Source organism: Nicotiana tabacum, chromosome 14 (genome assembly GCF_000715075.1).
Source record: "Nicotiana tabacum cultivar K326 chromosome 14, ASM71507v2, whole genome shotgun sequence".
NCBI classification, from domain to species: Eukaryota; Viridiplantae; Streptophyta; class Magnoliopsida; order Solanales; family Solanaceae; genus Nicotiana; species Nicotiana tabacum.
In genome coordinates this window covers 61678937-61705610 of record NC_134093.1, presented here as the reverse complement: position 1 = coordinate 61705610, position 26674 = coordinate 61678937, and the positions used below count along the sequence as shown (strand labels likewise).

General features: G+C 40.4%; 1 protein-coding gene across 8 annotated transcripts in view; it reads right to left on the bottom strand.

Moving 5' to 3' along the window:
* Positions 1-26674, bottom strand: part of LOC107770686 (eIF-2-alpha kinase GCN2) — a 71721-nt gene that overhangs the window by 20233 nt on the left and 24814 nt on the right. For 7 of the 8 annotated variants that reach the window (XR_012698677.1, XR_012698678.1, XM_075229598.1 and 4 more), the window contains 7 exons: positions 25646-25726; positions 25493-25549; positions 25041-25172; positions 24862-24945; positions 21737-21845; positions 21519-21655; positions 7000-7107 (listed from right to left, as the gene is read on the bottom strand). Coding sequence is in view for 6 of the 8 variants with exons in the window: in XM_075229598.1 (XP_075085699.1) it covers positions 7000-7107; positions 21519-21655; positions 21737-21845; positions 24862-24945; positions 25041-25172; positions 25493-25549; positions 25646-25726 (708 nt within the window). In the remaining 2 variants the exon portion in view is untranslated. The remainder of the gene's footprint in view (positions 1-6999; positions 7108-21518; positions 21656-21736; positions 21846-24861; positions 24946-25040; positions 25173-25492; positions 25550-25645; positions 25727-26674) is intronic. The other variant, XM_075229599.1, reaches the window with a different exon arrangement.

Sequence of the window (26674 nt, the reverse complement as noted above, 5' to 3'; positions counted from 1 at the left end):
AAACAAAATTCTTGAGAAATGACAATGACAACGAATACATGGATAAAAGATTTGGTGCTTATTTAGAGTCCAAATGGATATTCCATCAGACTAGTTATCCTTACACTAGTGCACAAAATGGGGTCGATCAAAGAAAAAATAGGCATTTGTTAGAAGTAGCACGATCTCTTATGTTCACCATGAATCTACCGAAACCTTATTTGGGGGAAACTATTTTAGTGGCTGCCTATCTTATCAACAAAATGCCACTTAAAACCCTCAATTTTCAAAGTCCTCTGGAAGCTTTAAGGGGTAAAAATGAATATACTGTTCCTCCAAAGGTGTTTGGGTATGTTTACTTTGTCCACACTAGAAATTCTGGGAAACTTGATCCTAGAGCTATAAAGCGTTTTCATTGGGTATTCTCCGACACAGAATGGTTACAAATGTTATCATCCTCCCTCTAGGATATCTTTTGTTAGCATGAATGTTACTTTTCGAGAATCCGAACCCTATTTCAGTATTACCTCATCACCTCTTCAGGGGGAGAGCAGTAAGGAGGAAGAGGTGATTCTACCTAGTTCCATTACTAGACCTCTTGATGACATTGTTACAGCGGAAAGTAAAATTGGAGAAAGAATTCAGGGGGAGACTATTAGGCGTTTGGATAGGCTTGATTTGAAAACTTACTCAAGGAAAAACAGAGCAGAAGAAGCCATCATGCAATCTACCGAAGCTGAACCTTCTTATACTGGTGAGTTATCTATATTTCCAAATGAGTTAGATGGACCTATTGCTCACAGAAAAGTAGTCAGATCTTACACCACCAAACATCCTTTATCTAATTTTGTCTCCTATAATTCTTTGTCTCCCTCCTATAGAGCCTTTGCCTTGTCTATTTCTTCTGTGTCTATTCCCCAGAATTGGAGGAAAGCTTTTGCAGATCCTAAATGGAAGCAAGCTATGATTGAAGAAATGAAGGCCATGTCAAAAAATAAAACTTGGGAACTTGTCACTTCACCACCAGACATAAAGTTGGTTGGCTGCAAATGGGTCTTCACCGTGAAGCATAAAGTTGATGGCTCGATTGAAAGATTCAAAGCAAGATTGGTGGCTAAGGGATTCACTCAAACTTATGGTGTGGATTATCAAGAGACATTTGCCCATGTTGCTAAGATGAACACTATTAGAATTCTTTTGTCTTGTGCAGCTAATCTTGATTGGGACTTGCAACAATTTGGTTTGAAGAATGCATTTCTTCATGGAGACTTAGATGAAGAGGTGTATATAGAGATTCCTCCTGGATTTGATACTGCACAAAGTCAAGGAAAGGTATGCAGATTGAAGAAAGCCTTGTACGGACTAAAGCAATCCCCCGGAGCTTGGTTTGACAGATTCTGCAAAGCAATGATCTCCTTTAGTTACCAACAAAGCAATGTTGATCACACCCTCTTCATAAGACATCAGGCGGGTAAACTCACTCTTCTCATAGTTTATGTTGATGACATAGTAATGACAGGAGATGACAAATAGGAGATGGCCCGATTGAAGAAGTTGTTAGCACATGAATTTGAGATCAAGGATCTATAAAAATTGCAGTACTTCTTGGGAATTGAGGTTGCTAGATCAAAAAGAGGAATATTTATTTCTCAGAGTAAGTATGTTCTGGATCTCTTAAAAGAAACTGGTACGACAGGTTGCAGACCCGCAGAATCGCCCGTTGAAAGCAATCACAAGTTACAACGCGAAGTTGGAGAGTCAGTTGATAAGGAGAGATATCAAAGGTTGGTTGGAAGACTCATTTATCTCTCCCAAGACCAGAAATAGCCTATTCAGTTAGCCTGGTGAGTCACTTCATGCATGATCCCTGAGATCCTCATATGCAAGTTGTCTTTCACATTTTGCAGTATCTAAAGTCTGCTCCAGGAAAAGGTCTACTTTTCTCCAAACATGATCACCTCAAAATAGAAGCCTTTAGAGACGCGGATTGGGCTGGATCTCTGGATAACAGAAGGTCTACATCCGGCTACTGTACGCTCGCATGAGGAAACTTAGTTACTTGGAGAAGCAAGAAGCAAAGTGTAATTGCTAGATCAAGTGCGGAGGCAGATATAGAGCTATGGCCCAGGGAGTTTGCAAACTGCTTTGGCTATAAAAGCTAGTAGAAGAATTGAGATTGTCGGGAAAAGGAAAACTTTCCTTGTACTGTGACAATAAGGATGCCATCAGTATAGCTCATAATCCAGTACAACATGACCGAACAAAGCATGTGGAAATTGATCGACATGTCATCAAAGAAAAAATTACAACGAGTGTCTTGGGTTTGTTTCATGTGCCATCGGAAAAATAATTAGCTGATGTGTTTACCAAGGGTCTCAACAAACGGACTTTTCATACACTGGTTTGCAAGTTGGGCATGTGCGACATCTTTGCACCAACTTGAGGGGGAGTGTTGATTGACTTAATTATTAGGAAAGATTTGATTCTTATTGAGATTTGATTTTATTTTGATCGATTGTAATTGACTGCAAATTGATTGTAATTTATTTTCCTTCCTAAAATAGTCATAGGCGTGTATAAATATCTTTGCTTAGGGATATAAGAAATACACAGAAATACAAAAAGCCTTTTCTTCGTCCCAAAAATCTACAGATAGTAACTAATTGAAATAGCAGCAACATCAGATAATACTAAGAATCCAAGAAAAAGAAAAACTAGAGTAATACTACAACTACCGAAATGGAAGGGAAGTACGCTCTACTACTACTAACCTTCTACCTAATCCTCGACCTCCACAAGCTCTTATCAAGTGTCATGTCCTCAGTAAGTTGAAGATGCACCATGTCCTGCCTAATCACCTCTTTCCAATACTTCTTCGGCCTACCTCTACCTCTCATTGGGCCCTCCAAGGCCAACCTCTCATACCTCCTTACGGCGGCATTTGTGCCTCTCCTCTTCACATGTCCGAACTATCTAAGTCTCGCTTCCCACATCTTGTCCTCCACAGGGCCCACGTGCACCTTGCACCAAATATCTTAATCCCTAAATTTATCTATCCTGGTATGCCTGTACATCCATCTCAACATCCTAATTTCTGCTACCTTCAGCTTCTGGACATGAGAGTTCTTGACTGGCCGAACACTCCATCCCATACAGCATAATCAGTCAAACCACTACTCTGCATAACTTACCTTTTAAGTCTTGGTGTCACATTCTTATCACACAAGACATCGGAAGAAAGCTTTCATTTAATCCATTATGCCCCAATACAGCGTATGACATCCTCGTCAAACTCTTCGTTACTTTGGATTACTGACCCAAGATACTTGAAACTTTCCCTCTTAGGGATGACTTGTGTATCAAGACTCATTTCTACTTCATCTTCATGAGTTGCGTCACTAAACTAGCACTCCATGTATTAGGTTTTAGTCATGCTCAGCTTGAAACCTTTAGATTCCAGAGTTTGTCTCCAAACATCCAGCCTAGCGTTAACTCCGTCTCGCGTTTCATCAATCAACACTATGTCATCTGCAAAAAACATGCACCATCGCACCTTCTCCTGAATATGTCATGTCAATACATCCATCGCCACGGCGAATAAGAACGGGCTAAGAACTGATTCCTGGTGCAACCCCATCATGACTGAAAAGTGTCCTGAGTCTCCTCTGACTGCTCTTACCCGGGTCATAGCTCCATCATACATATCCTTAATCGTCCTAATATATGCGATAAGAACACCTATAGCCTCTAAATACCTCCATAGAACTTTCTTTGGGGCTTTGTGCTTTCTCCAGATCAATGAGTACCATATGCAAATCGCTCTTCCTCTCCCTATACTGCTCCACCAGCCTCCTTATAAGATGAATGGCTATGTGGTCGATTGCCCCGGCATAAAATTGTGACAATTCGCATTTTTTAATATATAAAATTTGCTCCAGGGAAAGGACTACTATACAAGGATCGAGGACATGAACAGAAAGTTGGACACACAGATGTGGATTGGGGAGGGTCATGTAGAAACTTTAGTGTCTTAGGGAAGTAAAAAATATATATATATTTGCAAGATTGGAAGGAGAAGTTGAATACTGGCTATGGCAGTGGCAACTAGTGAGCTCTCATGAATCAAGCAACTATTGAAAGAACTCAAATTTGGAGAGATTAGTCAAATGGAACTTGATAACCATGTTGTCTTCACATTGCATCGAACCAAGTGCTTTATGAGAGGACCAAGCATATGGAAATTAATTGACAATTCAATTGACAAATCATTAGCGAAAAGATACTCCCGGGAGACATATCCACAGAAATAATAAAGTAAAATGATCAGCTTGTAGAAATATTCACCAAGTCCTTCACCAATCCTAGAACAAACTATATATATATAACATGCTTGATACGTGCGAGTTGTATGTGTTAGATAGTAGTAACATATATTGTCCCACATCAGAAAATAGCTATGTAGTATTATGTAACATTGTATATAAATAGGGGTATTGTAAAAACACTTAATTAATCAATAATACAATTTTCCTGTGTCATTAATTCTCACATGGTATAAGAGGAGGTAAGAAAACATCCGGGAAAGAAAACCCAGCCAAGCAATCGTCGTGCTTCAATTTCCGGCGACCTTTAAGGGTTGTTTTGCATTATCTCCCTTTTCTTCACTTGTGCAAAATCCAACACTACCACACGGTTCCCTTATCACAGGCGACAAAACCCAGTTGGTTTCTCCGGCAAAGACCCCTTCACGCACTCCCACGTGTCGGTAAGATTCTCGACTTCGGCAGCGCGTCTGACACACGCACTAGCGCGTGAAGCACATTCCGACCAGATTTTGACAAAAGTTCGTGGGGTGATTCCGCATACTATTTCTTATAGATTCTGAGAACTTTGGAATTTTTCGGCGAGCAACAGTCATTCCAAGTTGATGCCCTTGTTTCATCCATTCTAGACATGTCATTTAGTTTGATAAAAGACTCACACTTTATACACTAATGACATATCTCGTTTCTAAGATATGATATTGTAGATGACAAATTTGAAGAAACAAGAATTGGATATGTCTACTTACTTGGAACAAGTACAGGCAGTCATGGAAGAATTGAGAAGTTGATGCCAGTTTTTACTAGTGTTGAAAAGCAACAAGAGTAACAACAGAAGATGTTTGTAGCTCTTACACTCACGGGACTTCATAATCAGTGTTGTCAAAGGCTCATTTAAGGTGCGCTTAAGTCCTGAAGCTCAGAAAAGCTCAAGGAGGGCGCTTCGCCTCGCTTTAGTTGCGCTTCAGTGTAAGGCAAGGTACTAAGGCGTGCGCCTCATTGCCCATGAGTTCTCTCTTGAATCAAGCAGCACTAAAAAACAACTATAATCAGAAATAAGTGTATTAGTTGCTAAGGGAAACATTATAAATGAATTTGTTACTTTGTTCTTGAAATACATATAGATTTTTATTTATTTCCTTCATTGCGCCTTTTTTAACTAAAGCTCACACTTTAAGTGCGCTTTGCGTTTAAAGCCCAAATAGACCTAGAGCGCTTTTTAGACTTTTTCGCTTTTGACAACACTGTTCATAATGGCCTTGATTGAGTACGCGATCAGATTTGGCTAGTCCAACTGTCCCTACAATTGATGAATTATTCTCTCGAGTATTTCGCCTTGCTGCAGCGCCCAGTCACACAGTGATCTCATCATAGACAACTGACTCCTCTGTTCTCATATCCAGACAGTGGAAAATTGGGCATCTCAAACTATAGAGAGTAGACAAAAAGGAGGTCGTTTTGGAAAATTAGGCATCTCAAACTATGAAGAGTTTCTGACTTTTGACAGGTTTGAGACATTAGAAATGTATGTTCTTTTGTTAAAGTTTGAGCCTTTATCATGCATATTGATTCACGGGCTCTTATCGGTGCATTCATATAAATGCTAGATTTGTGCATATTAATGTATATATGCTACTTAGGTGCATTCCAACACATGCATTGGACTTGATTAGATAAGATAGCATGTACTCTATCACATGTTAAATTGTGCATACTATGTATGCTTTATATGTGCATTGATTATAGGTGGTACATGTAAGACATGTAGTTAGGTGCAAAATATTATTATTATTATCGTCGTTGTTGTTGTTGTGCTTTATCTGTGCATTGATTATTATGATTATTATTATTATTATTATTATTATTATTATTATTATTATTATTATTGTTATTGCACAAATTTTGAGTATTTTCTATATTGACTCTCGCCACTACCTTGTTGGAGGCAGTCGACGATACTTACTGAGTACTCCCAATACTCACCCTACACATCTGCAACGTGTGTGCAGATACGGATTCGAGCTTCAGCCGAGTTCATGATTGAGCATTGGATGGCGATTCTTGTTCCAACAGTGAGTCAGCTATTTAGTTCAATGGTGACTTGGAGTGTCTTTCTTTATCTCCAGTTATTTCTGTTATTCAGACTGTGTTTGTATAAGGTAATCTTAAAAGCTCACGACTTGTACTACCTAATCTTGGTTTGTAAAGTTTGCTTCCACGTTGTAATCAATATTTAGAGATTGTTATTCTATTCATGTCTTATATTTAGCAATAAATCCACCAACAAAAAACGGTACCAGTTCGTGATTACAAAAATATTGGGGGAAAGAGCAAAATCCAATTACGTCGTTATACCAAAACTACATGATGTACCTAACTTTTTTGAGATTGTCTACCAACCTTGAACCCCTGACCTAGTAGTTTGGAGAGAACTCCCCAACCACTATGAACAAGGATGGCCGGTTACAGGATGTACCTAATATATGCAGATATGCAGCATCTTGTCCAATAGAAAAGGAAAAAAAATTCTCTGCGCCCAATTATGGCAGAACACAAGTCCAGCCTAGAGATATACATATATGAGTTCACTATTATCCAAAAAAAAAAAGAATACACGTATAAGTTAATGTGTTGTATAAGAGCAAGGAAAATGTAGAAAGAAAAATGATGAGATAAAACTTTCCAAAAGCCTACTTACACATTCCGAATCCCCACTTTGGTGGAGCAGGTAGTCGTATCGACCACCTACTGCAAGCAATGTTCCTTCCATTAGTGATCCAAGATGGTCATCCTTTCTTAAATATATCTACACAGATAAAACATTGAAATGAGTAAATGAAACTGTGAGAAAGCACGGGAAAATATTATTGATATATTAACAATGATACAATGAGTGCTACATTTTATACATCTACTCCTACTACATATGGGATTAGGACTAATTATACATATACATATACTAATACTCCCCCTCAAGCCGGTGCATACAAATTATATGTACCGAGCTTGTTACATATGTAACTAATACGACGATCAGTGATGGACTTGGCAAAAATATTTGCAAGCTGATCATTCGACTTCACAAACTTTGTAGCAATATCTCTTGAGAGAATCTTTTCACTGACGAAGTGGCAGCCAATCTCAATGTGTTTAGTTCTTTCATGGAATACCGAATTTGATGCAATATGAAGGACAGCTTGATTATCACACACAAGTTCCATCTGGCTGATTTCATTAAATTTCAACTCCTTGAGCAACTGTTTGATCCAAACTAGCTCACATGTTGCCATAGTCATTGCTCGATATTCTGCTTTTGCACTAGACCGAGCAACCACATTATGTTTCTTGCTCTTCCAAGACACCAAATTACCTCCTACTAAAACACAATATCCAGACATAGAACGTCTACCAGAAGGTGATCTTGCCCAATCGGCATCTGAGTATCCAATGATCTGCTCATGGCCTCGATCCTCAAACAATAACCCTTTTGCCTAGAGCTAACTTTACATACCGAAGAATGCTGACAACTGCATCCCAATGACTATCACAGGGAGAATCAATAAACTTACTTACAACACTTACAGATGTCAGGTCTAGTCATTGTGAGGTAATTTAATCTACCAACCAGCCGCCTATATCTTACAGGATCACTAAGCGGCTCTCCCTGTCCTGGCAGAAGTTCAGAATTCGAATCCATCGGAGTGTCAACAGGTCTACAGTCTATCATTCATGTCTACTTTAGAATGTCTAAGGCATACATCCGTTGTGAGATCACAATACCTGAGCAAAACTGAGCTACCTCAATACCCAGAAATTATTTTAATCTGCCCAGATCCTTAGTCTGAAAGCGTTGAAAGAGATGTTGCCTCAACTTAGTAATATCAACCTGATCATTGCCGGTAATAACAATATCGTCAACATAAACCACCAGATAAATACAGAGATTTGAAGCAGAATACCTATAAAACACAGAGTGATCAGCTTCACTGCGAGTCATGCCAAAACCCTGGATAACTTTAGTGAACTTATCAAACCAGACTTGAGGAGACTGCTTTAGACCATAAAGTGACATACAAGGTCACTAGACTCCCCTTTAGCAACAAAACCAGGTGGTTGCTCCATATAAATTTCATCCTCAAGATCACCATGAAGAAAAGCATTCTTAAAGTCCAAGAGATAGAGAGGCCAATGGCGAACAGCAGCCATGGATAGAAAGAGGCGGACTGGTGCAATTTTAGCCACGGGAGAGAAAGTATCACTATAATCGAGCCCAAATATCTAAGTATATCCTTTGGCAACAAGACAGGACTTAAGTCGATCAACCTAGCCATCCGGACCAACTTTGACTGCATAAACTCAACGACCGTTAATAGTAGATTTGCCTGAAGGAAGAGGAACATGTTCCCAAGTACCACTTGCATGTAAAGCAGACTTCTCGTCAATCATAGCTTGTCGCCATTTTGGATGAGACAGTGCTTCACCTATTTACTTAGGGATGAAAACAGAGGACAAAGAAGATACAAAAGCATAATGCAGTAATGACAGACGATGATAACTTAAACCGACATAATGAAGATTAGGATTAAGTGTGGACCGTATACATTTTCGAAGTGCAATCGATAGACGAAGAAGAGACAAGTAAGTAGTAGGAGCAAGTGCAGGACGTGAATCAGCTGGGCTTGATGCTGGACGCAGACGATGATCATAAGTCAAGAGTAGTGTTCTTGTGGCTGGGCATTTAGGAGGAGCAACACTAGATTCCTTAACGGTTGGTATGGGTAAGGCTTCTGTGACTGAGGATGTAGGAGGAGCTATAGTAAACTCCTCAAGAGTCGGTATAGGTAAGACCTCAAATATATCAAGGTGGTCAGAATAGGTAAAGTAAGATCTAGACTCAAAAAATGTGACGTCAGCTATCTTTCCCAAGGGTTAAGTGACAGGTACCTACGGAGATTTGGTGAGTAACAACGATATCCCTTCTGAACACGAGAATAACCAAGGAAGACACACTTGAGAGCACGAGGAGCTAACTTATCTTTCCCAAGGGTTAAGTTATGAACGTAACATGTGCTCCCAAAAATACGAGGGGGAAGAGAGTATAAGGGTTACTGGGGAAACAATACTGAATGTGGAATCTGATTCTAGATGGAGATGTAGGCATCCGATTAATCAAATAACAAGTTGTGAGAACTACATTGCCCCAAAAACGCAACAGAACATGAGACTCAATGAGAAGTGTGCGAGTAGTCTCAATGAGATGTCTATTCTTTCTCTCTGCAACCCCATTTTGCTGAGGGGTATAAGGACAAAATGTCTGATGAATAATTCCTTAAGAAGTCAAAAACTGCTGAAACTGATAGGATAAATATTGTAAGGCATTATCACTGCGAAAACTGAGAATAGAAACACCAAACTGATTTTTGATTTCAACACAAAAACTTTGGAATATAGAAAACAACGCAGAACAATCTTTCATTAAGAAAAGCCAAGTACATCTAGAATAATCATCAATGAAACTAATAAAATAACGAAATATCAAGGTTGAACTGACTCTACTAGGACTCCATATATCAAAATGAACTAAAGAGAAAATAGACTCTGCATGACTTTCAACACTACGCGGAAAGGTGGCTCGAGTATGTTTCCCAAGCTGACACGACTCACAATCTAATGTAAACAAACTAGACAAACTAGGCACCATCTTCTGAAGCTTAGATAAACTAGGATGTCCTAAACGTCTGTAAATTAGGTCGGGAGGATCTATAATTGGACAGGTTGTGGATGGATTGAGTGAGTCAAGGTAGTAAAGGCTTTGTGATTCACGCCATGTGTCAATTGTCTGTCCCGTACTGCGGTCCTGCATAATAAAAAAATCATCATAAAATATATACCACAATGGAGGGCACGAGTCAAACGACTAACAAATGCAAGATTAAAAGGACAACCATGGACATAAAGAATGGAATCTAGAGTGACAGAAGATAGGGGATTAGCTTGTCCAACTCCTATTGCTTTAGTTTGGAACCCATTGTCTAAAGTAACATTGGGAAAAGACTGTGAATACACAATATTCGACAAAGGTGATTTATTACCATAGATATGATCAGAAGCGCTTGAGTCCATGACCTACGGTCCAAGACTACCAGACTGGGAAACACCGGCAAAAGAATTACCAGCAATCGAAGTATCAGTCCGAACAACCGAGGCTACTTGTGGAGATGTGTGCTTACTTGCTCGATAATGAAGGAACTCATTATATTCCCCTTCAGATAAAGAAAATCTTTGGTTACCAGTAGTCTCGGTCTGAGCAACATAAGCATTTTTGGGTGGTCGACCATGTAAAGAATAACACACTTCACGAGTGTGTCCAAGTTTATTACAATAAGAACACTTGGGCGGAGATCTTCCAAAACGACTTCCTCGCTAATTCACCACAGCATCAGATGTCCGATTTACCATTGTCTGAGATGCGAGAACAGAGGAGTCAACTGTCTGCGATGAGATCATAGTGTGACTGGGTGCTGCAGCAAGGCGAAGTAATCAAGAGAATAATTCATCAACTGTAAGGACAGTCGGACTAGCCAAAATCTGGTCGTGTACTGAATCATGGCAGTAAGAAGTCCAACGAGTGTGAGAACTAGAAACATTCTGTCGCTGCTCTTGTTGCTTTTCAACACTAGCAGTAACTGACGTCAACTTCTCAAATTCCTCCATGACTGCCTATACTTGTCCCAAGTAGACATATTTAATTCCTATTTCTTTAAATTTGTCATTCGCTATATCACATCATAGAAACGAGATATATCGTTAGTGTATAAAGTCCGAGCTTTTTTCCAAACTGAATAACATGTTTGGGATGGATGAAACAAAGGCATTAACTTAGAATCAATAGATCGCCACAAGAGACTACAAAACTGAGCATAATTCTTCTCCTACTATGCTTTGGTTTTAACATCTCCATCGCTAGTCGTTTTGGTTAAATGATCTTGAACACCTTGACCCTTGCACCACAACTCAACTGATAAAGCCCAAACTAAGTATTTTAAACTTCCTATTAAGGGTTCTGAAGTAATCACAAGACTCGAATTTCCAACTCCTATATTTTTGGAACCAAAAGCAACAAATTCGAGAGACATGATTGGATTGAAGAGAGGGCAAGCAAAATATTAGCAAATAACAGAAAAGCAAACCTGCCGGAAAAATTAGAAACAGTCACCGAAATCTGGAAATTTTCGCCGGAAACCGGAAATAATTGCCGGAAAATAAAAAAAGTCAACGGACTTTGGTGTAACCTGGATGGGTAGGCTCGGAAACACCTCGCGACCAAACTGTCCTCAAGAAATTTTGCCGGAAAGTGGCGGGAAACAACCGCAAGCACCGGCGTGTGGGACAGATGCGCCGGCGGAACTCTAGACGGCGCGTGTGACGTCTGTTGCCGGAGATTCTGGCTGGGGTTTGCTAGCCAGAGGATGCTTAACCTTGTGGTGGTGTTGGTTTTTACATAGCACCAACAGAAAAGGGACTGACACCGGAATTCGCGCAATGACTATAATTTTTTCCGGAGTCGCTGATATTTTTGCACAGCGATGAATCTCTCACGTTAGCTCTGATACCATGTGAGAAAGCAAGAGAGAAAAAATATTATTCAACAATGATACAATGAGTCCTATATATAATACATCTACTCCTACTACATATGGGATTAGAACTAATTACACATATACATATTCTAACAGAAATATAAAGAATTTCGAGATTCTTTTATTTTGGGAGGGTTTCATACATGGAGACAAAGCTTCGCGAATATTGGAATTCATATAACTGCTATACTGTATTTGCATGTATATAATTAACGTTCTACAAATTTCTTTGAAGATTTATAAGGTATCTAATGAGACCGCATGATTAACTATTGGATATTGATAAGCCTTTAGATGTTGCACTTGCTCAACCATTTAACAGTATACCTACATAGACGCAGCATCAAATGTCTAGATGGAAAAGATGGAGCCAAACATTTATAAGCGTATATTCAATATTCTGATTTAATATATGTTAACTTGTGAATATCCAATTATTGATCAATTGTGATCAAACCGGATTTGTCGGATCCAAATGGATCTGATAAAATCAAGATTTGCTAGATTGTTAAGTATTTGCTAGACGTGAAGAATGCATTCCTTAATAGAAAACTTGAAGAAGAGGAACACATGGATCCTCCTCTGGGTTTTGAAGAAAGGTATAGAACTAGAGTGTGTAAGCTAAAGAAATCTCTCTACAAGCTCAAAACAATCTCCAAGAGCTTAGTTTAAGAGATTTACTCAGTTTGTGAAAAAGACAAGGGTACACTCGAGGGCAAGCAAATCATGCACCATGTTAATTCGACCTTCACTTGAGGGAAAGACAACTATCCTGATACTGTAGGTTGATGATATATAGGAGAAGGGAGTATGGTGTCACAAAGGAAGTATATGCTTGATCTTCTGAAAGAGAGGACAGGGATGAGTTGTTGTCATCAACTGAAACACCACTGGATCTGGATATAAAATTCGAAAATAAAGAAGGAAATTAAATTGGCAAAAGTCAATATCAGAGAGTAGGGGGAGGTTGATCTACATGTCACATAAGCTTTTGCAGTAAACTTAGTCAGTCAATTTAACTCTCCTAAGGAAGAGCAGCAAGAAGCGGTCTACAGGATTCTAAGATATCTGAAAAGTTCACCAAGGAAATGATTGTTTTTCAGGAAATATAACCAAAGGGGCACTGAAACCAGTACAATGCAGATTGGCAGGTTCCACTACCGATAGGAGGTCTATGTCGGGATATTATACATTCATTTGGGGAAATTTCGAGACGTGGAGGAGTAAAAAACGGAATGTTGTAACCCACAGCAGAGCAGAAGTTGAATACTGATCTATGGCACATGGGATCACTGAGATGATTTGGCTCCAAGATGATATGGAGGAATTGAAAAACAGATTTATCCACAATGAAGTTGTATTGTGACAATAAGGCCATCATAAGCATTGCTCACAATCCAATCCAACATGATAGAAAAATGCATGTTGAAGTGGTGCCACGACCCAAGCCCATGGCGCGTATTATCACATGGATTTGTTTTTTTTGGGGCTACGTCAGCTGGAGCCCCAAAAGCGCGCGTACCATGTGAATTTAACTCATGCCTTATATAGCTCCACTTTCCTTTCCCATTCCAATGTGGGATTACCGGGGGTCTCGGTACCAGGGGGCGCGGGAACAAGAAACTCAAGTAAATAAAAGAAAGATAATAGGAGTCCTCTCAATAGCTGAGGGCCGGATTCGCCTAAGGTGACATGTGCACCCCTTTTTCAGAAGCTTGCCAGCCTATAAGTCTGCTAGTCCTGCTGACCCGCCCTCATCAGCTCGCCCTCCATCATGGGCATCACATTCACCCCCCTTGGGACTCAGCGTGCTCGCTGAGGTTTGGCCCACCATTGTATTGAGGGAGATTCGGCTCTAATACCATATTTGTCACGACCCAAGGCCATGACACGTATTGCCCGCTTTGGGCCTAAGCCCACACGTATTTGTCTTTATTTTGGATACGCCACCTCGAGCCCCAAAAGCGCACATATCATGTGAACTTAACTCATGCCTTATATAGGCTCTTCACTTTCCTCTCCCATTCCGATGTGGGATTCGCCTAAGGTGACATGTGCACCCCTGCTTCAGAAGCTTGCTAGCCTAGAAGCCTGCCAGTCCCGCTTGAGTCGCCCTCATCAGCCCGTCCTCTGTTATGAGCATCACAAGTGGATAGGCATTTCATAAAAGAAAAGATTGAAGATGGAAATGTGCATGCCTGTCGTCCCAACATATCAGGCAAATTGTGGATATTTTCAGAAAAGGCTTTTTTTTTTATAAGGTAAATTGTATTAATCAAAAGGAAGAGAACTCCCGTATACACGAAGTATACCAAAAACGTAGAGAGTTTACATCAGAACATGATTCTCTACAAAAGACGTCCAATCTTCTATACAAGTAGGGGCTAAATGAGTGCACCAAAAAGCGATCAAAGATAAAAGACTATTCTTAAGATGTGAAAAAGGAGACTCAATCTCCTCAAAAGCTCTCCTATTTCTCTCCCCTCATACGACCCACATGAGAGCTAACGGGGCGAACTTCCACGCCTTTTGCTTTCTTCTTCTACGGAAACCGGCCCAGCTATATAACATTTCCTTTACAGTGCTTGGCATCACCCATTGAATACCAAAAAGATTCAGGATTGCCCTCCACAAAGCAGAGGACACAGGACAATGCAACAAAAGGTGATCAACTTCTTCCCCTGAGCTTTTACACATGTAGCACCAACTAACAAGTGTAATTCCTCTCTTTCGGAGATTTTCAGCAGTCAAGATCACTCCCTCGCCGCTAGCCATGCAAAAAAGCACACCTTCGTGGGCGCCCTAGGAATCCAGATCGAGGAGTATGGAAAAGTGGTCTCCTCTCTCACCAACATACGCTGGTAAAAGGACTTTACGGTGAACAAACCATCGCCACGCAAGCCCCATCTCCAAGAGTCGCAGGATGGCTGGGGCCTGTCTTGCCCATATAGCAGTGCCAACAAATCTTGGAGCTCCACAATCTCCCAATCTTGCATGTTCCTTCTAAATCATGCTCCTTGCGAATCTGTTGGACCATCAGTTCTTTCTGGTTTGAAACTCTGAAGACGTGGGGGAAGGAGACCCTCAGAGTATCCTCTCCACACCACCTATGATTCCAAAAGTTGATTCTCCTTCCATCTCCCACCCTGTAAGTGATGTTGCCACTGAATGCTTCCCAATTCTTCATGATGCTCCTCCACATGTCACACCCGAAAGGTATTGTGATTGCCTTGGTCCTCCAACCCCCTCCCATTTTTGCCAGCTCTATTATGACCTCCCTCCATAGAGCATACTCTTCTACCCCGAATCTCCACAGCCACTTTCCCATTAAAGCTCTGTTAAATACCCTAAGATCTTTCACTCCAAGTCCACCCTACTTCTTTGGGGAAGTGACTGTCTGCCAATTCACTAGATGAAACTTTCTAGTTCCATCCGCCGCATCCCAAAGAAAGTTCCTTTGAAGTCGCTCCAGTTTTTCTGTGATGCTCACCGGTGCTTGCAACAGGGATAAGTAATAGGTGGGCATACTCGATAAAGTGCTTTTGATAACGACTTCCTTACCTCCTTTTGACAAATATCGTTTCTGCATCTGATAAAGTGCTTTCTCCATATCGCTCGATCACTGGATTCCAAACCGTAGTATCCTTATATGAAGCGCCCAAAGGGAGGCCCAGGTAAGTAGTAGGAAGGGAGGCCCAGGTAAGTAGTGGGAAGGGAGTCCACCTTGCATCTGAGAACATAAGACAAGGCATCAATATTAGTAACCTCACTTACCGGGAAAATCTCACACTTGCCGATATTGATTTTGAGTCCTGATACTAACTGAAACCACTGCAGGACCTGCTTCAGGTAGGTCAACTGATCCATATCGGCATCACAGAAAACCAGTGTGTCATCCGCAAAAAGCAAATGTGAGACTCTTCGGGCACTGAGCACCCCAATCAGAGCTGAGAATCCTCTCAAGAAGCCTCCGCCCGCCGCACGATCCATCATTTTGCTCAGAGCATCCATCACTAGAATGAATAACATGGGGGATAGGGGGTCACCTTGCCTGAAACCCCTGGAGCTGCCAAAGAAACCACACGGGCTACCATTAACCAGGACAGAATCTAACTGAGGAAATGCAGAACTTGATCCATCCCCTCCATCTTTCCCCAAACCCCATCCGCATCATAATGAAGTCCAGGAACTCCCAATTGATATGGTCGAAAGCCTTCTCAAGGTCCAACTTGCATAGTAAGCCGGGTTCTCTATTTTTCCTTCTGGAGTCTACAAGTTCATTTGCCACCAAAGCAGCATCCAGGATCTGCCTACCTTCCACAAATGCATTATGGGAGGACGAAACAGTCATGTCAAGAACCTTCTTAAGTCTGTTGGAAAGCACTTTAGAAATAATCTTGTAAATGCTCCCCACGAGACTAATAGGCATGTAGTCTCTGATACAAGATGCACCTTCTTTCTTAGGCACAATAGTAATAAAGGAAGCATTGATACTTCTCTCGAAAACACCATTCACATGGAAGTATTCAATGGCTTCCATCAACTCCCCCTTGATGGTGTCCCAAAAAAGCTGAAAGAAAACCAAGGAGAAACCATCAAGCCCGGGGGCCTTATCTCCAGCACAACTCGACACAGCCTCGTGCACCTCCTCCTCCTCGAAAACCCTTTCTAGCCACTCGCTGTCTCCCTCCCCTATATGGTTGAACTCTATTCCCCCCAAAGTCAGCCTCCAACTAACTTCCTCTTTATATAAGTTCTCATAAAACCCCGTTATCGCCCCTTTTATCTCCTCCTCTCCCTCAATCCTCACCCCATCCACAACTAAGGACTCTATGAAGTTTCTCCTTCGATTTGCGACCGCCACCCTATGGAAAAACTTGGTATTCGAATCCCCCTCCTTTAACCAGAGCGCCCTCGATTTTTGCCGCCAACTAGTCTCCTGAGCTATTGCTAACTCGACTATTTCCCTCTTAACCTCCCCTAATCTCTCTTTCACAGATTCATCTAACTCCCCCGCCCCTTCCCCTCTTTCTAAATCCCCCAATTCATGCATAAGCTCCCTCATTTTAACCTCTACCCTCCCAAAAACCTCCTTATTCCACCTAATAATATCTCCCTTGAGCAATTTGAGTTTCTTCGAAAGACGGTATGAAGGTGTCCCTGATACACCGTAGCTTGTCCACCATTCTTTCACCTTGTCACCGAATCCTGGCACTTTCAACCACATGTTTTCGAATCGGAAGAGAGCACGCACCACCCTCCCTCTGCATCCATCTAGCAAAATAGGCAAATGATCTGAAGTCAACCTAGGTAAAGGAATCTGTAGCACATTCGGCACCAGCTCATCCCATGAGGGAGATGTCAGGAATCTATCAAGTCTAGACCTTGAGTTGGAATCCTCCGCCCTGGCCCAAGTAAACCTTTCCCCTGACAGAGGAAGGTCAATGAGAAAGTGATCATTGATAAAGTCAGAAGACTCCTCCATGGCCCTCGAAATCACACTACACCCTAATCTCTCCTCCGGGAATCTAATAGTGTTAAAGTCTCTCCCTAGAACCCATGGAATGTCCCATTCCCCCATAATATTGGCCAGTTCCTCCCAGAAAGACACCTTGGACCCTTCCCCTACCGGCCCGTACACTCCCCAAATCCCCACTCCACCCCACTCACTCTATCTTTGACGAGAGCTGCCAAAGAAAAAACTCCCTTCCTAATCTCCTTTACCTCCAAACTTCTATCATCCCACATAAGTAGAATGCCCCCGGCACTTCCCGCTGCTGGGACCCAGTCATATTTCACCCAACTACCTCCTCAGACACTTCTCACGATCGCATCCGACAAAACTTCCATTTTGGTCTCCTAAAAACAAACTAGGTTGGCACCCCACTCCCTAACTCCCACTTTGATGCCATCCCTTTTGTTTGGGTCATTCATCCCCCTCACATTCCATGAAAGGATCTTAACTTCCATAAGCGACAAAAGCCCCCATTTCCCCACCCCACCCCCTAGCCGAGGTCCCTTTCTCTCTGTCACACACTCGCCCCCTTCTCTGATACACCACTACATCCCCTAAGTTATTTTGCTTAACACCTTTACCCAACTCCCTCCCTGCAGCATCGTAAAGAGACGGTTGCTCAATCTCCCTCAACAATTCTAACACCCTATCTTCCTTCCCTTCAACAGAAACACCTAGAAACTTCCCAAAGTTTAATAGTTTATCCTCCATCCAGAAAGACACATCCCCTCCTCCGATCCTTAACGAAATTGGGCAGGCGTCTTCTATATGTACCCTTTCCTTGCTACTACCAGAGGAATACAAGACCATAGCATTGCTAGCACTAGGAGTTTTAACCTCCGAAAGGGTCTCACCATTTCCTTGAGAGGTAGCAACCTCTGAAATTAACACCTCGATGCTATAGGAATGTCCAGAACCATCAGTAGGGTAGCATGGCGGAAGAGAGCATGGAACCCTTGGCGGCATATTAACTGAAAGTACTGGTCCGACACTAACATCAATTGGGGCATGCTTAACAATCTCCCCAGAAGAAGAAGAAACTTTAAGTGTGACCTCAGCACAACTAAGCCAAGGAGCAGGTGAGGGGTTGATGGAACCGGGTCCATCAGAGGCGGGGGGCCGTGGATTAACAGCACCATCCTTAGCCGGTTCTGCCCCTGCAGCAGCGGCCATCATAGAGGGGCACAGGTCACTAGAGCTCGGTGAAGGAGTGCCACTGTGTGAAGCACCATGGCCAGAGGAAGGAGGAACGACTGTTCCCATATGCTTAGGAGCCTTATCATGCGTAGCTTGAAATAATCTGGGCCCCTTAGGATCAATTCTAATGGAATTGGGGAAAGTTAATGGGCCCATGTGAGGAGGCCCAAGCCTATACTTGCTGAAAACTTGCCCGGCCCTATGATAAGTAGAAGAGGATCGTCCCATTCTGCCTTTCCAGCCCTCATCACTAACTCATTCACGTCTTCTCCTCATGTTAAAACTTTGTCTTCCTCCCCCAATTTCAAACATCCCGTCTCTTCTCGATCTAACGTTTGATTCCGGCTTAATCCAGTGATCCGGTGAGCCCTCCCCTCCCCTTAGAGACTGATTTCCCCTCCCCTCCCTTCTATTTGACCTTCCCTTTTCTTCCGTCGCTATCACAGGCATAAAGATAGGGCAAAATTCAGGGCTCAACCAAACCCTATAACTCAAGTAGCCATCTTCCACCACAGTGGAGACAGGGATTCTGCCCCCTTTACTCACCACAATCCTCACTCGCGAGAGATCGTGTAAACTGCAAGTGACATCAATAAAACCCCCACAGATTTCCCCTATCTTCTTGAATAGGTCAAGACACCAAAGATGTACCGGGAGACCCACCATGTTGACCACCAATATTTCGCCAGTGAAGCGAGGGTCAAGACACCCATCATGCTCCACCCATCTGTCTAGATTTAAGTTCCCATCAAACCACGTGTTTCCTCTGACAAGAATTTTTGAAACTTGAGAATTGTCAACAAAACGAAAGAGATATTGAGTGTCCCCCAATTGCGATATTTTCAGCCCGTCCTTGACGTTCCATGCCTCTGCTGCCAGTTCCTAACAGCCTCTGGAGAACCAACCCATTTGGAGAAAGACCCAATGAGACTAGATTCCAAGAAACCCTTGCGCCTGAGAGTGTGCTGCTCGGACAGCGAGAAGTGCGGCTCCTGTCCTGCGTCGAGCTTTCGATGGCATCTTCTCCCAAGTTCTAGGGCTGGCCAAGAGACAGCTTTAATAAAAGACATGTTTTTCAGTTTTCTAGATTCTAGAGAGAAAAAAGAGCTTCTCTCTGTACAATCCATCATATTCTAAATGCGGCTGTCCCGAAAAATCTGGCCGGAAAAAGCCTCAATAGTTGGAATAACAGTATTCACAGTGGGTGAAAATAGTATATAGGAAGGGAGGAAGGTTTTCTCGTACTGAACAAAGGAAACAATCGTCAGAATCTGGGGTTTAAAGGCCGGAAAAAGAAAAAGTATTTAAAACAGATTTTGAATTTCATGATAACAAGTTAGGCATGACAGAGTTTTACATGCCAACTTGAAGGGTAGTGTTGATTTTTGAATATTCGATTATGATCAATTGTGATCGGATCGGATTTGTCAGATTTTAATGGATTTGATAAAATCGGATCTGATAGACTGTAAATTATTTTAGGATAAAAACATCCCTTGATTCTCAAGTCTCCCGAAATTAAGGGATTAGTTTCATAGTTTATTTTTATCTCTTTTCTATAAATTTATACCTCTTGGCTCTATTACAGATAAATACTATAGAGCATTTTTAGTACCAAAACTTAGAATATATCTAACTGTACAAAGAAATCATTAGTAACATTTTTTTTCTTAGATTCTCAATTATTCATTTGATATATCCGGTTGTACAAGAAAATCATTAGATTCTTACGGAGCTATTGAAGGAAGCAGGTAGATAGTAAAGTTCATTGATCCGAAACAAAGAATTCCACTAGTGTACGATAGCATTAACTATTGGGCTCATATATGTAATAACAGATTAGGCCAATAAAATGATAGCCTAGGCTACCCGGAGCCCATAATGAACTCACTCACGTTTACCTATAGCCCTACATGATGTTAGAAGATGAAAGTCCAAAAGACAGTTTGCGTTATCAACCTAAAAAATTCCCTTTCCTCCTTCCCCTTTCCCTACCCACTCCCCCCCCCCCAAAAAAAAGGCTAAAAAGGCCGCAGACTATCTTCACCAATCTCCTCCGTATGAACATATACACGTGACTCATAAAATGCTACCACTCTCTGTGGGCACAGATATACGTCACTGATAAAATGCTACCAATTATGTTGCTTAGAAACATCAATTATATTGCTGGAAGCCAGTGATCAAATACATATTATTACTTCTTTAATATTCACTTAGAAATTCGTGATGTAAAAGCATGGCTTCAAGGTCCAACTCTTTTTTTCCCCTAGAAAATTATGAGGCACAAATGTAGAATCAAATGTCCAGTTAAAAATAGCTATTCATCTAAGTTGCTCGGACACGGGTGCGGATCTAGAGGTCGGATCCTTTGAGATGTAAATTCTAAGATTTGGTGATACGGATCCTAGTACACGGGTGCAGGGATACGGCTAAAAATAATTCTAACAAAATAAAAATATATCTAAATTTTGTGGAATACTTATGTATAGCTTGTAAAGTATGAATTTCTTTTTTATTTTCAAGTTGTAGATAAGTAAAGGATTGATTTCCTAGATAAGGTATGCTATTTTCTTCAAACTTACCCTAGTTTTGGTTCTGATTTCGAGAATCAAATTGTATCTCATCTCGAATTTTTCCGTCCGTCGCGGTCAAAGTACCCAAAATTGTTTGACCAGATCCTGTACGGATCCCATACCCACACCCATACTAGTGTCGTATCGACACGGGTTAGCTATTCAGAGCATTTCTTTGTTTTCCTCATTTTTAGTTGTGTGGATGGGGATTTAATCATTTAATTTTATAACATAAAGAAACGAGCACTGGGCAACAGAAACATCCCAGAAACAAAGAAGGGACACATACCTGGAAAAACAACTTCCTGTGGTAACTCTCAGTTGGTGGCATAAGGGCATCTATATAGACACGTTGATCAAGTCTCCAAACTCGTAGGTAGTTAAAAAGTTCTGACAAATCTTCAAGTGCCTTGCGGGTGGTTTTATCTGCATTAATTAACCCAAAAATAAGTCGTCCTTCATGCAACTAATAGAAGTGGCTAAATATGGAAACAAACAATAATGTACCAGGAGGAAGAGCTCCCCTTAATCGAGGAAGAGCGTGGTCTGCAACTCCACAGAACCTCAACCCCACTGTTTGTAATCTATTCACAGCAGTTTCTGCAAGATTGAGTTCCTGAAAACAAAAAGATGGAAGACCAATTTTTCCAATCACAGATCCAAATAAAATGCCATTATGTATAAAATCCTGAGGAACTTGCTCTTTCACCTACGGAGAATAAAGTTTATAAAACATCAAAGCGGGGCCTACAAACTGAAGAACAACTTCTGGTCTTAAAATTGCTTCTACCTCATACTGAAATAGCTAAATTCAAGGAAATTTCTTTTGGAATGACTATGGCACACACAAGTACAAACAATACTTATTCCTTCCTAAGGCTCTTATTTCTGATGCAGGGTCGTCCAACTTTTGGTTTTGGGAATTTTTTTAGCATATTAAATTTGTTGATGTGGCGAGGAAACCTCGATAAAGAAGAGGTATACAAAAATCGAGGTCCTACAGAAAAATATATATCTCTACAAATGACAACCGATTATCTACACAAATAAGGACCACATGGGAGCACCAAAATTTACCAAGCCAAAAGATAAACCCTCAATACAAAATTAATTTTCTTCCCCTCAAAAGCTCTCTTAAAAGAATGTGGTATCAGGTATTATAGTAGCATAAGCGTTTCAAGGGTGTCATTTGCACTTCAAAACAAATTCTGTACAAGAAACCCAATATTTAGGTAAGTTATAAATATTCACAGTCAGTCAAAGATGCGATAAACCACTTTTGTGTAGTTTTACCTTCACATTCCATAGAAATCTCTACATAGAGTCTACAGCCCCTACCATGTTTTTGAAGATTCAAAGGCTAGGTAATGAGGACATCGGTATTGCTTAATATTATATCAATTAGTCAGAAATAAAATAGAGATGATCTAATCTTAGAGATAAGATTTTATCTTCTTTTTTTAAAACTTTGGGTTATTAGCAAGAAAATAATATAGATAATCTTATCTTACACATGAGATTCATCAAGTCTTTCCCTTTTTTTTAAGGGAGGCATAGAGAGTCTTTCCTTTTAGTTAGCGATAGAGTTCTAATAGTTTTAGTAGTCCGTCTTAATTCATAATATAATAATCCTATGAATAGGAAAGCAGTGTACTTTGTTTGGAAGAAATTACTTGAATAATACTTTACTTGATGAATAATACATTATGAAATGATCTCTCTCTATGCCTCCCTTATTCTTTTATATCATTTCTCCATTTCTCTGTTCTTCTCCTATTGCACCCTTCACTCTTCTGGTGGTACATTACTTATGTTTGTTTGTAACAACCCGACCCTTAATTTCGTGCATTTATTATTTAATTTGTGTTTTGAAGCATTGAATAAGTTCGTATAACTATATGGGACTTGTTGGGATGGTTGGGGTTGAGACCCGGGGGCTTGGGGTGATTTCGTACATGTTAGAACCCCAAATCAGCAAACCTGAAAATCTGATATCTGGTGCAGGCGCGATCACGCTGCACCAGGCACAATCACGCAATGTTGGAAATTTGGCCAGCGCAACCGCGCAAGAGGGGAAACCAGCAGAGAAGCGCTTGCTGCAGGAATTTCAGCTTGGAAGGGGTATTGCGCATAGGGGACTCAACTGTCATTGCCTACCTTAGCACACTGGATACCTAATGTCAGCTGATGTCACCTTCTATTAAACTCAACCTTATTTCACATTTTTTCCTTCTAAACACCTAGGAATCTATGAGGTTCTACCTGTCCCATCTTTTGGAAATTCTATTGTTAACACTCCTATATCTTATCCCACAACTCCACTATCCTTGGCCTATCATCACTTCAAGCACCCCGCATTAAGTTTGAATGATTCACATGCAGAACTAGATCCTTTACGTGCTTAAACCTGCCTCCTCCATGGTCCTCTAGTATGCCAGAAAGGTTCTTTCTATTCATAATCCTCATCCAATTTATACCATTCTACGTTATCATCATATATCATTATTCCATTATGCCTTTGTGTCATCCTTGTCAGATATTTCAGCTCCTAAGTCTACTGGTAAAGCACTTTCTTGTCCTGGCTGTCAGTTGCCGCCGATGGTGTACATAGTGAAGGTTGGGCCATAATGGTCACATTGATCAACTTAAGGATGATGCGACTGTTAGATCTGAAGGATGATGCGAACAACCACTTAGGTCACCGGAAAATTGCACAGTGACTGTGTTCTTTTTTCCCAGATGTCGCTGGAATAATGCAAAACGATAATTATCTCACCAACACTCTGATACCATGTGAGAAATAGCATGGGTAAAATATTATTAATTCATTCCTTAACTATACAAAGAGCCCTATGATAAGTTCTCTCGCGTGGCTAAGATTGCTTCCATCTTTCTTTTTGCCCATGGCTATTGTTAAAGAAATGGTCCATGGACCTAACTCAACCCCAAAAGCTAGATCAAGAGGTGAGGATTGACATCTTTATCAATTGGATATCAATAATTCATTCCTTCACAGGGTTCTAGAGGATAAGGTATACAAGAAACAACAATCAAGATTTGTTGATCAGGGGGATTCTAATAGGCTGGTCTGTTGATTACATAGAACACCGTATGGTTAAAAGCAGACCTTTATATACAGTTTGGAATGTTTAACACAATTATTCAAGACTGATAGTGAAATCACTCTCTATCCTATCGACATTATGCTCCAAATATGTACATGTATTTGGTGGTTTATTTGATCATATAGTTATCATAAGTAATAATTAGGAGAGCATCGCTAAGTGGAAGCATCATCTCTTTCAACATTTTCAGATCTTGTACATATATTCACCAAGTCCCTTGTCAGACCTTCAATTAGTTATATTATGCAGCAAGTTCGGTACACACAATTTGTATGCACCATAATTGGACTCCTTTTTTTAATACATGCGTATATCACCAACTTAACCTCGTTGAATACAGCAGCATAGCGTGCATGCAGCCCAGGACATCTAAGAACATAGCACAAACCCCCAATAGCTTGCAGGCATAATCACATGTATCTCATTTCCCACAAAAGAATAATGCATAAAGCAACAACAGTTCCAGAATCTTATAAAAAAACAGTGGTCTATGACAAAATATATCACCTGTCGAAGTTGTCGCCTGATGACCACCCATTTCGTCTTTCTTTCAGAAGATTGAGGACGCAAGGAACCCAAAAGGGAAAGAAGCTTCAAATATGGGAAAAAGAGATTAACACAAGCACCCAAGTGAGTTCAAAGACACAACAAGCTAGGTATCTTGACATGGCACTTTGATTCCATACCTCTGCAACTTTTTGTCTGTGTTCTGGTCTGATTCCTGCCCAAGCCCAAATTGCGTCCAAAAGATCCGCATGATTCAAATGAATATCACATGATTCAGAATGGAAGTAATGAAGAATAATGTCCATCGTGGCCTGTATTAAAAGGAAATAAGTAGGATGCAGGATGTTCTTGTATTACAGAGCTAGCTAGAATGAAATGCGAGACAAGGGAAGATCAGGAAACTAAAGGATCTGGATTACAAAACATTAAACCAAGTGACTCAAGCTCAACAATGGAATATCAACCATGAAAATGTAGGAAATCTCTTTACATTGCATCTCTGATTAGGAATTCGGGATTCTTTGCCAACAGGAAAATCAATATTCTGAGGCTTTGGAAATGAGTAGAGCGGAACAGGTCATGTTTCACAAAATTGAGGCTAACAGCACAGATGCAAATACGAGTGTCTTACCTTAATTATCTCTGACTCAGTTAGAGCTGTTTCCCCTCCAATAATATCGAAGTCCCCCTACAGTTCAGTTAATAACTATTAAATGAAATTATGAACTAAAATAGCCAACATTTCTCTATTCAGTCAAAAGAAACTGTGGAAGAAAATTAAAACCTGCAGATATCGGTTTGGGGGTGAATGGCCAATCGCTCGCCGGTATACGTATGATATTTCATAGCGTTTAAAGAATGATCTCTGAAAAGGATTAATGTTTAAAAAATGTAAGTAGATGCTTCACAGCAGTTACACTTTTCTTTTCTTTTTGTCATAAATCAAAGCAGAGTTTTCAATATGAATCAAATGATAGGTCTAAAAACCATATAGATGTGCTATCTTTTTAACACATCAGTCAACTATACCAGAACCTCTAAGAATGAATACATTTCTGACAGGGCAATCTATAATGCAACATGGATACTGACATGGATGTCAAGTACAGCACACTCATTAATATGGACACTTCTTAAAAAAAAAAGAATACTACAGAGGGGCTAGAAATATACATATTACAAAATTCTATCGTATTATATGTCAGTAAATCTAACTAAAAAAACACGCACACATATTCTAATAGACATATTTACAATTAAATACCCCCTCCCTCCCATTTTATGTGAAAGTATTTGACTGGACACGGAGTTTAAGAAAGAAAGAAAGACTAGTGGTTTTAATCATGCCATAACATTTATTGGCTATAAAATCGTGAAAATAAGGGTAAAATGTAAAAGTGGGTGTGATGGAGCTTTATTGGATTAGATAACATGGGGAAAAATTTCTTTTATCAGGATGTAGATATTAGTGAGAGGACTCGTAATGACTTCCTAGGAAACTAGATAGGTTTCATCGGCGGTGCATGGTTAAGAGCTCAAAACCAAAAAATGTGTTTGATCTGTAAAAACTTTTAGTTAATTACGTTAGAAGCCTGTTTCTTTTGATAACTATGAGCTGTAGTTTTTTGCATTTTGTCTTCTTGTTTGTCAATACTTTTTCTTAATATTTTGCTATTAAGATTCATTCAATCTAATTTAAATACTTTTATATTTTCCTTTTATTTACTTACAAGATGATTGCCATTCATCATAATTTTAAACTTTTTTCTTGTATTTTGAGATTCATTTTTCAATTTCTCATCACTATGCCTCA